The sequence below is a fragment of the Lissotriton vulgaris genome, chromosome 9, assembly GCF_964263255.1.
Source record: "Lissotriton vulgaris chromosome 9, aLisVul1.2, whole genome shotgun sequence".
Classification (NCBI taxonomy): Eukaryota; Metazoa; Chordata; class Amphibia; order Caudata; family Salamandridae; genus Lissotriton; species Lissotriton vulgaris.
Window position 1 is genome coordinate 322,868,236 of NC_141697.1, and position 15,258 is coordinate 322,883,493.

Here is a 15,258-nt window from a genome sequence, read left to right on the forward strand (position 1 = left end):
TTACTCCCCAACCATTAAATTATTGCCAAGATTTGATGCTTAGGGATAGACTGAAAAGAGTCTTATTGTGTACTCCTTTGTTTGTTTCTTTACCTATTACCTATGGTAAATGACTAGTAAAAAACTACAGTCCAGCAGGAAACATGATGTTGCACAGCTTGGATAACTTATGTCACCTCTGCTGCACACTCAGATTCCTTCCTGTGTGGTGCTGACCTAATGCTGCTGACCTGGTGCAGTGGTCTCTTATCTGGGGTTGGATATGGATTCAACCTACAAGTCAAGGTCTCAGTGAGTACAGAAGCGGGGGTTCCATTGTTAATCCCATTCCAGTTAACATCCTTTACCCCGCAGTCTTTACAACGACCAGCCATTACAACTAAGTCAGTATCCCTCATGCGTGTTACCATGTGTTTTTTTACTATGCAAGTTGGTACAACAACCAACACTTTCCTTACTGTTCCCTACTGTTGCGTAGATTGGAGTTGGAATAGTAATTTGTACTATTCCGAAGTCCGTCGCCCCTTAAAGCAAGTTGCTGTAATGACTTGTGTGGGAAAGTAAAGCATTGTATAGTCACACACAGGGTACTGACTGTGTTGTAAATGTGTGTGGGGCAAATGCCTGCAGGGTTCTGTCATACAACCTCATATTCCTCTTTTTATCCTTCTTCAATCCTACCCAGGGTAGAAAACCTTAAGGAGCATGAAGAGGGAGGCTCCTACAGCCTCTCCCTAGTTTTCAAGTTTTTCTGCTATTCAGTAAGCCCCATTTCTGCATTTCTTAGTCTACCTCTTATTTCATCCATTTTCAAGATCTGACACCCTTTCCCCCTGCAGTAAGGTTTTTGTATTTTTTTCATTGGTAAGTTCTTTGTGTTTAGCCTTCAAGGACTGTGCCTCTCCAAGTACAAAACATGTACCACACTTTCCCAGAATCCAGCCCCAGACACAGGAATAGTCTGCTCTCTCAGCCTTCTGAAAGCTATTGAAGAACCACACCTCGGTTTCCCAACACCTGCACAACTTGACATAAAGTTAAAACATTGACACACAAAAAGATGAGGGGGTCAATTAGTGTGTGGTGAACATGAAACTCTGCCACAAACGTGGGGGAGTGCCCTGTCTGCCAAAGCAATAGTTCACCCGACAAATTTTGAGTCATCATGTTTCCACCTGCGAAGTCCCAGTTGCCTCCTTAGACAACCTTAGACTGATGGTCCCACAGACATCAGAAATCAGCCGTCAGCCTAAGTACCTCAGACTATACACCCTAACTAGGGTGAATGTTCTGATGAACTCTGTTACCTTCAATAACCAATCAAACGAGAGGCACAATCAAGGGAGTTTATCTCATATCTCTTCAACTTCCATGGTCATTTGTATATGCAAAAGGGGTACCTATTTTTTATCATACCAAAACAAAAAAATGCAGAGTTATCATAATTTGAAAATTTGACCCTAAGGAAACAATAACATATCGCAAATGTTGGCTAAAGGTTCTTTTGTTTTCAAAGCGAAATAAAAAGAGATAGGTGATAAACAGGCTTGACTGTTCCCCTGGCTTGAGTAGATATTGATGGACTTTTGATGCATACTAGGCAGGGAGACCTAATATAAAATGAGGGAGCAGTATGCCAGTCCCTGTTTTTTTTTTACACAACCCCTATTTTTGTACATTTTTTCCTGTTCAGGACCTCCAGGAAAAGCCAATGGGTTCTGGGAGAACACTCCCAAAATGTCACGGCCATTCGTTTTTGTTGTGTTTCAAACACTCAGCAAACTTACAGTGCCCCCAGAGAAGCTGCCAAGGCTACCCAGGCAAGAGGAGATCTCTAGATATGGCGGCCCGTAGTCCAGCAGGGCAGCAAAATAGACGCCTCTGCTGCCAAAGTGAGATGGAGTACAACCTGCCAAAATCTAAATGACCCCTGGGTTACTATATTTATGTCTTTACCAAACTAAAATAACATATAACAGAATATACAAAAGAATGTACATAAAGTTTAATTTAAAAAACATAACATCAAATTTGTATTTTCGTTGTGTTGTTGTTTTTTTTTTTTTTTTTTAACTTGATTTGTTTACTCCATATTTTACCGGGGTATTTCAGTTGCCTATTAGGTAATTTTTCCCTTCATCTTGTAACAGTAATTCATATTGATTCATATTGTGAGGTTCAGTGCTTGTATCACCATCAGGATTAGCACAGAGGGAATATACCACCGTGTTTCTTCATTGCTGGTCCACACTAATTCCTCCTAAATTAGTCTGGGTTGAGTTTTATGCAGCACTGCATGTTGTTCCATAGTGAGTACTAACATTTTTCATAACTCTTCTGGGATATGTGATATTTGAAGATCACCCACAAGGAGGCTAGAGTACTTGTGTATATGCAACCAATCTTGGATAAGAAAAAATTCAACCTGTACCTCACCTAATTATCCCCCTCCTAGAAGTATGTGTAGCACTAAAGTCATTTTAAGATCACACTAAAAGTCCTGCTATGTCTCTAAAATTCACATAGAAATCATTTGAATGCCCGTTTTAGGTGTTAGTGCATGCATCAAAAGTAAAGAAATTCTGGATTATTAATGCAAAATCAAGCATGACCTATAACCTTTAACCTCAACCTAAGCTCCGGTTTTCAAAAGTCAATATCTTGGACATTAGGACTGAGGATGAAAGGTTGAGGTTGAAGGCCCTGGATATAACACATGCATCCTGGTTGGTCTTCAATCCTTGGGAGGACATACCGGTGGCATCGGAGGATTCAGACGTCACTGGAGCAATCAGGGAGGCTGTGGCTCCGGCGATGGCATCCTTCAACATTGAGGAGACACTGGACTCCCTCTTGGGGAGACGGGACGGGAGAGCTGAGGAGGAGGAGGAGGGGGAGACAAGAAGGAGGCTTCATTTAAACCACTCTTCAAATAGGTGAAGGAATGGATGAATGAAGGAATGGCTGACCCAATGTATGGTGTGTTGAATGCTGAGCCTCCCTGGGCAGGATGAGGTAGATGATGTAGTATTGGACATTACATTTCATAAATGAACGTTCTATGTTAAATGATAAAGCATACACATGAGTACAAAATCCTCAGTAGGAAGATAAAAACAATGGCTAAAACAGCTGAAAACAGTAAGACTTAAATACAAAGAATTCTGTCAAGGTGATTTCTACAGCCATCAAAAATACACAGATGAGGGAAGAGCTGAAGAGCAAAAGCAAAAGAAACAATTTGCAACTTTATGAAACAACCAAATCACCCTTCTTTCTATTGAAGTGACATGGAGGGAAATGTTTAATATATGTTTGATATTCTAGAGCGGTTTGACAACTTCAGCTCTTCACGCCAGACGAGGTCTCACATCAAAAATGCACATTTTCTCACATAATACGTTTATCCAACATAGAGACAAAGTTAATTCAAAGTACATTTTTACTTCAAAATCGACCCTGATAGAGCGCAAGGTGTTCAGAGATTGATACTTTTTCGTCAAAGTAAAAGAACCTGATACGGAAACTAATCGTCATGTTAGAAGATGCCAAACAGGAGTAGGACAGAATATGCGATTGTCTGCGTATGCGTAGTGCTTATTTATTATATCTTATGTTTGGGGGTGAAAACTGGTGAGCAGCGGTTGCAAAAAGATCATTCAAATAATTTTGGGCAATATTAATATCTAATGTTGGCTAGGCAATGGATAGGTCTTTCCACTTTTTTTGAAAAACATGCTGTCATTTTAATATTTGTTGTTATTGCTCTTTTCATCTCCTAACTCACAAAACAGGTCTATAGTACAACCCTCATGGGTCTGAAACTTAATTAAATGACTGCAGGTATTGAGCATGGATTTATTTGACCGTCTAATTCTATGCAAATGAATCAATAGGCTTATTGTATTTCATAAATCCATAAAACTCAAGGAAATGCATACGAATGGCAATAAAAGAAAAAAAAATCATTGTATTCTGTCCAGTATTGGAACAAAGACTACCCGAAGCGCCTTTGTTTATTAATTAGCATTGCCTTAGAACGGGGCAGTGCCCTGAAAAGAGTTTCAGCAGAAACAACGTGCGAAATGTGGCTTACGTTACCGATTCTTACGCTAGTTGCTTCGTTTCCTGGTGCTGGGCGCTCAGAAGTTGAATTGAGTGAGGAGAAAGTACTAGGCCATGAAGAGGGACTTCTATCCCTGTCATCCTATCTCCAACTCACCTTGATAGTTCCTCTACTTGCAGGATCTATCCTAAAACCATCATCTGCTCTATGACATATCCCTGACTTCACCCTCCATTCCTCCCCCAAATTCCTGCTCATTCTTTAGTAAATACATTTCTGAACATAATATCTGTTTTTACTAAAGTACTCAGTGCTGCTCCCTTGCTGAAGCACTGTTCCTGCTGATCTTCCATCCCATGTGCCTCTCTCTGTAATGGACTCTCTTGCCCTTCTGCTCTAGCAGAAGGGCTGGCATCCTTTCACCCTTTGTGAAGTTCAAGATCAAGTTTTCTGAAAACAACTTCCAGTAACAGTGTTCCAGTGACTCAAATAAAAACCTTAACAAACAGGCAAATGGTAATGGAAAAACACACAAAACAAAGAATATGCAGCATAAATAAAATATGTTATGCTTTAATGGCTTACAACTGGTGACAAAAACTAGATTAACTTATTAAGGCAATTTGATTGATAGTGTGGTACCAAGGCCTCTAGTCACAAAATGCTGGTTCCGTGATTAGTCCTCTTGTCACCAGTAGCGGCCGGCAAAGGTAACTGCAGTGGGGCAGGTAGGGCAGGTTGGGGGGAAGTGGACATACGACGGGATAGGGAAAGTAAAATTATTTAAAAAATAGAACCACTTACCTTGCACTCACTGCATCGGTGATTCGACGATGCAACAAGCGCAAGGTAAGTGGTTGTATTCATTTTTGTATGTTACTTTCCCAACCCCGTCATCTGTCCACCTTGTGCCGCCTGCGCCTGCTCAACACACTGACCAAAATGTCTGATCTGAGAGCGCTTGTGCCTTTGACAATGGTAAATGGTCATTCATGTTCAGGGTCCATCACTGATAGATGTGGAACAACTCTGTTAACCCTTTACATTAAAGGCTGATGTGTGTATGAATATGGTATTTCTATTGAACGATCATAGCCAAAAGGCCATGCAGTGCTGTACACGGTCAAAGTAGGCACGCAACACCCATTGGACTCAAAGGGCTTCATAAAAATGTCTGCACAGGGTGTGCACATAAGTGCATATGTGTGTCTGTGTGTGTGTTTGCATGTGTTTGCAAGTCTGCTTGTGTGCAAGTATATGCTTGCATGTCTGTGTGTGTAAGCATTGCTTGTCCGTGTGCAAGTGTGCGTCTGTGTGTGTGTATGATCGTCTGTGGGTGGGGTGCGAGTGTTTTGCCCCCCAGGCACATCAAATGCTGGAACTGGCACAATGGTGGGAACCCCCAGAAACATACTGGCCCTGGCACAATAGTGGTCATTCTGGTAAAAAGGAGGGCCTAGCTCAACGGTGCTAACCCCTCGTCACATTCTGGCCATTGCACTACAGTAGTAATCTTGGCACCATGCTGACCCTGATAGAACTGAGGTACTCCCTGGCAATATGATGGTCCTGGGACAATGATGATAACCTCTTGCAAAATGATGGCCCTGGCACAATGGTAGTAATTCCTTGTAAAACGCTGGCTGTGGCACAATAGTGTTAATGTAGTCTCACAAAAAGGTCTCAATTGGAGAAACAATGACCATCCATGGTACTTCTCCATTCTATGCTTCTCACAAAAGATAAGCGGATGGTGTACTAAAAAATATGTAAATAAGGTGACATGCTTCATCGTTGGGTTCCCGCTTGCACACTGTGACCGCAAGGTGCACAGCGTGGGCTACAACTCATACTGTTCATCAAGTATATGGGCCAAATATACATGTACATTTTGAAAAGCATTAATATACTGACGATACACATAGAACATAGATGCTTACCTTCTGTTTACAAATTCAACGTGTTATAATATATGGGGGACCAAGAAGATGTTAATACAAAATAATGTTTTTTTAACTGTGCTCTTGATGTTACCTTTAGATCCCTGAGACCTATACATAGAGGGCCGTCTAAAAGTAGAGGCAGACTACTGGTCTGTAATTGATGAGACAATTTAAACACACCGATTTTCACGTGTGTAGTGTGGTGAATTGACACTGGCTTTCACGGACACTTGGTGATTGTTAATTTTATGTATATGGGATGTGAATATAGGTTTACACAGTTAATGTTTTTTATGTTCACAGAAAACGGACCAGACTACAGTTGGTTCCTTGATCATCCTCATATATAAGTATGACTTTTTCTTTATCACATTGACAGCAGAGTGACATAAAACTGGTCCTGAAGAATGTCACGAACCTCTGGTCATCAAGGCAGAAACATGTTTACCTAGTTCGGTGGGGACCATCTATATCCCTATCTTTCACTCTGTTTTTTAACTCTATCCATAGAGGATACCCATTACAAATATTTTTCCTCTGATGAGATAGTTTTAACTCACTTTAGAAATATAATTTTTGCACTCTGCCCCTCACTCACAAAACATTGGAGTGAAAAACACCTCGCGTTACTCTCCTGAGGGAGAGTTGTAGCCCACGCTGTGCACCTTACGGTCTCAGTGTGAAGGGACCCAATGATGAAGCATTTCACCTTCTGGTGAGTGAGGGTTCTCGACTTAAAAAGCAATTGCTTTTTAATTTTCATAGACATATTTTCATATTTTTTAGTACACCGTCCGGTTATCTTTTGTGAGAAACAATGGTGTTAATACCTGACAACATTCTGGCCCTGGCACAATGGTAGTAATTCCTTGTAAAATGCTGGATGTAGCACACTAGTGTTAATCCCTGGCAACTTTCTGGCCCTGGCTCAATGGTAGTAATCCCTGGCAAAATGTGACACCGTCAGAATGGTGGTAATTCCTGGATTAATGCTGGCCCTGGCACAATAGCGGTAATCCAGAGCACCATGCCGGCTCAGGCACAGTGGGTGAGATTTCTGTATGTACACCGGTCATGGCAGAACAATAGTAAACAAGGTCATCCTGCTGGCCTAGCCACAATGGTGGCAATCCCTGGCAATATGCTGGTCCTAGTACAAAGGTGGCAAGGCCGTGCTACAGGCTCTCTGTTGCGCAATAGTGGTAATCTCTGACATACTGTTGGCAGCCATGGGACGATGGTACCAAGGCACACATGTTAATTACTTTCAATACATGATGGTGTACGCAAGGAAAGAGAAGAACCCGTGCAAATGAACAGATGTAAAAAATAGATGTCTACATGCTTATCCAACTTCTGCAAAATCCTAGAAAAATGGTTCTGCCATTGCCTGGGTTTTGGGGAGAGGGTGGGACAAGGTGGAAGCTATTGCTTTTTGTAAATTCTTTTTTATCTTATTGCTATGTTAAACAAATGAGTATACGCCTCCCCTCTCCTGTGCCATCACAAAGCAGTCTTTTTTTTTTTTTAAACACCTTTATTAGCATGGTTCAAGTCATACACAGCATTACGCCTACAACCTCCCGGGCCGGTGAAGCGGTAAAGGTGTAATGATGTAAGTAGACAATAAACGGTCCATTCGAAGTACACAGCCTGATGCCGTCAACCCGGGGGTACGGCGGCGCTTCATCACCTGACAGTAGGCGGTCCAATCGCAAACTTCCGCCGATATTATGACGGTGCACATGATAATGTCTACACACTTACAGAAGGTAGGTTATGTAAGTCGTATGCGGTAAAGTTGGAAATGCAGGTGTATTTTGTATTTTAAATCCCTCCCCCTCTCCCCCTACAGTAGACTTCCCCCCTCCCCAAATTCAAACAGGAAAGAAAACCCCCACTGAACTCCCAACCCCCCTCCCTCTCGCTGTCCTACCCGTTCACTGACCCGTCTGTTGTTTGCAGTGCCATGTGTAGTCTCGTGTTGGTGTCCGCCTCTCTCGCCCCAGGCGTACCTCCTTCTGAGTAGGCAGAGTAAGTGTCGACCTTGCCCTGTGGAACCTCCCTTGTGTAGTATCGTCTGTCCCTCGCTACAGGACAGCCAGGTTTCAATACTCCACCCAGCTGTCGCCATGTCTCCCTACTCAAAGTAGTCCCCTCCTCGACTGAGGTCTCATGAGTGTATTGTGTGTGTGCCAGCTATTGTGTATCCTCCCACTCTGCCCGCTGTGTGTTCACTGTGTTCTCCCTGGTGTTTCTAAAGATGGTATATAAGCCCCAGAAGTTCTTCGGCCTGCTAGTGGGAGGGAGGAGCTCGCTGTAATGTTCTGCTTGTGTGCAGCAGTATACCATGTCCCTGGCCCATCGTTTTTTGGTCGGGGTCGGCCCTCTCATCCAACACTGCGCCACCGTGCATCTCGCCAACAGCAGTCCCATGTCCGCCAACCTCCTACATGCCACCGGCAGAGGCTTTGAATAGCCCAGCAGTGCCAAAGCAGGATCCATCGGTAGTTCATGATCTAGTATCTCGCTTAATTCCGAAATAACCGCCTCCCAGAACTCATATATCTTGCGGCAGCCCCACGCCATGTGCAGGAAGTCCGCCACCGGAGCGTGGCAGCGCTCACATTCAGGGGAGTGTCTGAGGCCATAACGATGTAAGCGTTCAGGAGTGTAATATACTCTCTGTAGGAATTTAAAGTGTATCAACCTGTGTCGCCCATTCAGAGACACTTTTCTAATGTTGGCACAGCAATACGCCCACATCGAGTCGTCTATTTCTGTCTCGAGGTCAGTCTGCCATGCCAGTCGGGCCTTGGAAGGCTCCTGCGCTCTGTAGGAGACAATGCTCTTGTACAGCTGCGTCGTCAAATGCCGTGGGGACGCTGTTGCTATGACGTACGAGAGTTCTGGAAAATCTGGCGGCTCTGCCAGGTCTGGGCCTAGGACGTCTCTCAAGGCACTTCTAAGTCTGTGGAATTGGAACCTCTGTAGCAGTGTCGGGCCCTCAACTCCCTGTGTAACCTGGTCCCACGTTTTGACCTTACCATCCTCAAACAGATCACCCGCAGTCTCTAGCTCCAGCTCATTCAGCGCTCGGAGTATGTTCCTGTCCCCAATGGGGGCCAGTCACTGCAGCCACTCCACCGCCATCGCTGGGGAATATAGCAGCACTTCTTCCCTAGCTTGCAGTAAGGCTTTCCAAGCATGCTTCGTAGCCGTTATAGAGTCCAATACACCCACCCTACGATCAACCGGAGTGCAAAACGTGGCCAGGAGCGGAAGAGGCTCCGTAAAAAGCCGTTCCAACCGTACGTGCGGGATGTTCTTGTCACCATGGATCCACATGTGTAGGTGCGCGGCCTGGGCTACTCTATAATATCTCTCTAGGTCAGGCGCACCCAGCCCACCCAACTCACACGGGAGTGTAAGAGTGCTCCATCGGACGCATGGCTGCCCACCCCCCAAGCCAAGAGGGTCATAAGCTTTGTTAGATTCCGAAAAAAGGCTCGTGAGAGAATTATGGGCAAGGTGGTGAATAGGAATAAGAACCTCGGGAGAATCACCATCTTCATGATGGCTACGCGGCCCATCAGAGAAAGCGGAAGCTTACACCATCGTTCCACGTCGTCTTCACATTTGCTAAAAGCCACCCCATAGTTTCCAGTAAAGAGCACCTCCGGATCAGTGTGAATCATTATACCAAGATATCGCACTGGGTCCCCCGACCAGTGCAACGGAAATTCTATTTCAAAGCGATCCGTCACCGGGGTCAGTGGGAACGCCACGGATTTCTCCCAGTTAACCTTTAGACCCGAGAGGGTGCCAAAGCGAACCACCTCTCGGAGAACAGGCGAAAGGTTGGACTCTGGATTTCGCACATAAAGTAGCGTATCGTCCGCATACGTCGAAATGACTATTTTGCAGGACGGAAAGCTAACTCCCCTATGCCAATGGTACTCTCGTAGTGCGCATGCGAGTGGTTCAGCAACGAGGGCGTATAGCAACGGGGACAGGGGGCAGCCCTGCCTCGTGCCTCTACTGATGGGAAAGGGGTCCGAGACCCGGTCCCCCAGTCGCACCCGGGCCACTGGTCTCCAGTACAGGGCGCCAATCATTTGCAAAAACTGTTCACCTAGCCCCATGCGACGCAAGACCTTTAGCATGAACGGCCCATCACAAAGCAGTCTTTTCTATCAGGACATTCCTGTATGTGTATCTCCACTGTTCGCAGATTTTGTAGCATCAATTAACTTTGGTCTGTTTTCTTCTGTAGCCACACCAACACTGTTTGTTAAGGCATCTGTGGGTTCTCTTCTGCTTTGAAACCTATGAAAAAATTCAAACACCATCAGGCTCCGATTTTTTATAGACGAAGAAAAAATCAAAACAGCATCTGGTTCCTCGCTGAGGCGCATAATTGTGTGGTTGTGTCCCAGAAAGAAGTTAGGAGCTTTTGGGATTTTTCCTTAGACAAATAAAAAATCCATACCACAAATGGCTCCTTGCTGGGGCTGACACACACCCAGATTGTGTTTGGAATTATTTTACCTATTAAAAATCCAAAGAGTGTTTGGCTCCTTGCAGGGGTATAAATACATAACTAGGAAGACATCCAAACAGCATCTGACTCCTTGCTGGGGCACAAGCACATAGCTCCTCCCTCTCACAATGTAACGTGTGAGGAAGGTGTTTTGTGGTTGTGTCCGACCAAGGGCGCAAATGACTTTAGATTTTTTCTTATGACAAGATAACAGACATTTGCCATTCGTGTGTTTTACACCTACTTGTCTTTTGTGGGGGAAAGATGAGTGACACCCATGGGAGATCTTATAAAGCTATGGATTGCTGAAAAGTAGGCAATGCTTTTAATTCAGCAAGGGGTCACTTGTGTAGATTGCTCAATACTTAGCACAGAAATGTTGTTGAAATAACAAACTAGTTACTAAAGTTGTGAAAAAAAGAGATATTGGGACCACAGTTTTCACCTGTCACTTTTTGCACAGATGACTGATACATCAAAATAATATGCCATTACATCCATTAGATTCTTCTTGTTTCAGACATGTATAGCGTTTGTAATATATTAAAACAGCCTGTACATCACTCAAGAAATCGCAAATGAATTGAAATTGGGGGTGAATAAAAAAGAGTGTATTTTTTTAATGTTCCAACGAATCTGGGTTTAGGTATACTAAGTCATTTGAACCACTCCGAATGTTGGATTGTCCATATTACCAGATAATAATGAGGGAATTGTGGGCGATTAGTTTTTTGTGGGGACTGACATCCAACAGGAAGCCAAATGTGGGGAAATGAAATAGCTCATGGCAAATGTCCTATTATCTTGCATTTTCACACTTCTGCTGTTTGAAACGGTATCCCACAAATGTGTGTGAGCTTTTCATAAAATAAAGAAATAGTCTAGGACACAATGATGAAAGAGCAAGAAAAAATCTAGTAATGACATAGTTTTTGGGGATGTCGATAATGGTGGTACTTGAACCGGCAAGCTACATTTCAAGTGAGCACTAATTTTGTACTGCATTTACCAGGATGTCAAGGGGCGAACTGTGCTGGATGTGAGGCAGTGTGCTCCCAACCCCCTTTCCGTTTAAAAGGCTCCCTTGAGAAAGGAAAACTGCGGAGCTTTGGAGATGCACCTGTGTGCCTGTGAGTGGTACTGTGACCTGAGAGGAATTGGGTAGCATTTCCAGCAACCCCAATGACTTTTCTTTTGCTTTCTACAACTGCTGCTCTCTACTGATGACGGGCACAACCCAGAAACACGTGTCTAGAGATATACAGCAATGTCTGCACCAATTTTGGTGAAAAACTACTGCTATATTCCAAGTAAGCAATAGTTGTATATTGCATTTACCAGGATGCAAAGGGGCAAACTGTGCTGGTACGTGAGACAGTGTGCTCCCAACCCCCTTTCTGTTCATTTAGGTCTGCATATGGGGGCAAAGTTTCTGGTTCAAATAATTGAAAGTGTTTTTTGCCAGAATAGACTAGGATAGTCTAATTTTAATGGTATTCGGATAAAATATGGGAACCGGTAATATCGTGGGACCGATTATCATGTCAAAAATATCGAGGACAAGAATATTGTGTCGGTCATTTTCTATGGGTAAGTAAAGTTTTACCATATATAACTCCATATAAATATACCTTGACAATATATGTATATATATATATATATATATATATATATATATATATATATATATATATATATATATATATATATATATATATATATATATATATATATATATATATATATATATATATAAATATATCTTCAAGGTACATAGATCTGGAGTTAGCAATAGTAAATTTATACTGACCTCTTTGCACTTATCTACTCAATATTCTTATCCTCGATATTTTTGACATGATATTCTGCCTACACAATATTCCCGTTTCTGATATTCTGTCAGTTTTCCATTTCAATTCCCTAGGTGGTGCTAGAATTCTTTGTTAGAAGTGGTAAGCGTCTGATGTTTTTAGGACAGAGTCATCATAGACGAAAGGCATATAGGGCTGATGACTGTGTGTATCAGCCAGCTAGAGCGACTTGGATGCACTGTAAGTTGGTTAGACTAGGGAAGAAAAATAGTTCCTTAGAGAGCTAGTAGGATGAGAGAGGGGAAAGATCAAAGGGGAGTAAATGTAAGACAGATAGAGTTACGAACTGGAACATGATTAGGCTTGAGCTGGTTGGAAGAGATTTTTTTTATGTGCAGGAAGGTGAGGGAGACTAGAATGCTCATGTGAGCGGGGCACTTAGGGCAGAAAGAAAGAAGGGGAATTGATTACAATTGATTAGCTGTGAGAAGATGCAGCACTTTGAAGCCAGGTTTTGAATTTTTATTAAAAAGCTGAGACTTAGTGCATTAAAGCATCCTTTTCTGCAATAGGTGGACGGAACAGGTATAATTCCTATGAGATTTTACTTGTACTTGAACCTGAATAGAATGGAATGCTGAACATTGTTTCTGTCTTGCATACCATGATGGACGTGGAATGTTTAATCCAAGGTGATTGACCAAAATGCCAGCCAATCATGTGGCTTTTCTCCTTTGAAATGCACAGAATGAAAAATGATTGCTGGTACTCTCTTGTGGGTGTTTTACACATCGGTTGCCAAACTACCAGGGTAACGTATCTGGGAGAAGAATACTCTGAAAGTGCTGACACCCAGATTCATTAAATTGTTCATAAAAGTGTAAGAAATACATTCCATCGACTCTACATGCTATCCCTAAAATTGGAAATGCCTACCACTTCATGATACCCTGAACTTTCTGGGAGTATAGGTGAATGACGACAAAATGTGTTTTCTTTTTTATTGAACACGTGGATGGAAACAGCCACTTGGGGTTCTAAGAGATTGTCTACATGGACCAAAGTATTTGTTGTACGTACATATCGGTATTTATGTAACTATATAACATGAATATAGCTGGGGTCTAATAGAAGAGGTGCTGAAACAAAATCCTAGACAGAGTACATCAAGTGGGGATGGCCATCTTTGAGTTAAACAATTACATTACATATTTGCCTTTGCATTTCATATATTTACATTTTAGGTGCAGCGAGGTTCCTGAGAATCATATGAGTTTCAGTCAAGTGACGAGATCAGGATTTGAACCCAGGGCCTAATTGTGGCAGCTTAGCCATCAGACAATGTATTATCTTTGTTGGGTGTGTTTAGATCGATCCTACCAGACAGTGCATGCTGCCTGACCTATTATGGGCTTATAAAGAATTTATAGGGTCTCAAGTTCACCCATTGTTCAACATTGGTTGGCTTTATTGTCACTCTAATTTGCTTGATTCTTATGAAACTGCTCACTTTATCCCAGATTGTTTATCTTGTGTATGTCCCTCCCCTGTATCATAGCCTCTTTACCATCTGCCTGATCAGCAGGCTTCTATAATTCAACTGCTCACTTTTAGAGAATTACTTTTTTCTTTTTGCTTAAGCACTCGATGAGAGTGCGTGTGTTGTCCAGCTCTCTCACACATACACCCATGCACTCAGTGTTGTCGTCTCCCTTTTGTTGCACTCTCTCTCTTAAGCTTTTCACCCCACCAAACTCCCTGCCTCCCTAGCACTTCTTGCTTTTTTTCTTGCTCCTGTGCTGCGCCCCACCTCCCTGTGTTGTTCTCCCTTGTCTGCTGCTTTTCCACTCCCCTACCACTCCACCATCGCACCCTATACCCAACAATTTTTTTTGTTTAATCTTTTATTTTTTTTGGCTAGGAGGACTACACGGCAGATTGCTGCTGACGCCTTCCCCTCCTTAAAAAATGCTCTTGCAACACTTCTTTTTCATAGTTTTTTTAATTTACCAAACCAACTCGGATCAATACTTTTAAAAAAGCACATGTGTAATTGTGTAGTTACATGGGTAATGACGAAAGAGCGCATACATAATGACACATATGCACACCTACGTCATCACATATGCGAGCGCCTACAAAGTGACGTGGCTGCTGCAGCTGCATCATGGCACCTTTTTTTTTTTGCTTGGGTTTTTTTTTTCACTTTGACCTCACCGTCGCCGATGCTATGCAGCATTGCCGAAAGACACTGCCAAAGCCAGTAGGTCCCAGCGTACCAACGGTGAGATCCACTGGCGTTTCCAATGCTTGTTTTGAAACGCCATCCATAGCTCCAGATCTCCGCAGTGTATTTTACCTCACGGCGAGCGGCAGCTCATTTCCATGAAGCTGCGCCATCCGCCACACGAAGCAAACAGTTGTCTTTCTGTTGCCATGGAGCTGTGCACAGCGCTACCAGCCGTCTACACACTGCTCTGCTCGTGGTGTTCCGGGCAAGGTAACCACGTGACACTCTGCCTGCAGAGGGAATACATGGAGGGGAGCATGAGTCAGCCTGCTTCGTGAGTCAGCGGTTTACCGCACTGTGAGGTGTCGGAAAACAGCAGTCAGGGTGCAAGGAAAACATATAAAACATTGGATATGTGCCTGCATTTCTAAACAAATACTGTGTGAGGGTGCCTGCACGTGGAAGCCAGAGGCCCGATTAAAACAGGCAACTTCGGGTCAGAATGGGCTGATAAGTACCGGAAATGATGAAAACAGGATCACGTCCAATAGTAGAAGGTTCAAAAGGGGGTGAAAGTGCACTGGGCACAGGGCTATCTTCACACTTGTTGTAGGATTGTATCTAGATTTGGGTTTCAGTGTGTTTGAAAAGCACTCTAAACAGCA

General features: G+C 43.2%; 1 protein-coding gene across 3 annotated transcripts in view; it reads right to left on the bottom strand.

The window, feature by feature from the left end:
- Positions 1-15,258, bottom strand: part of KCNK10 (potassium two pore domain channel subfamily K member 10) — a 374,564-nt gene that overhangs the window by 312,035 nt on the left and 47,271 nt on the right. For 2 of the 3 annotated variants that reach the window (XM_086937619.1, XM_086937618.1), the window contains exon 2: positions 2,756-2,875. The exons of the other annotated variant lie outside the window; for it this stretch is intronic. In XM_086937619.1, the coding sequence (XP_086793745.1) occupies positions 2,756-2,875 (120 nt within the window). The remainder of the gene's footprint in view (positions 1-2,755; positions 2,876-15,258) is intronic. 3 annotated transcript variants of the gene reach the window in all.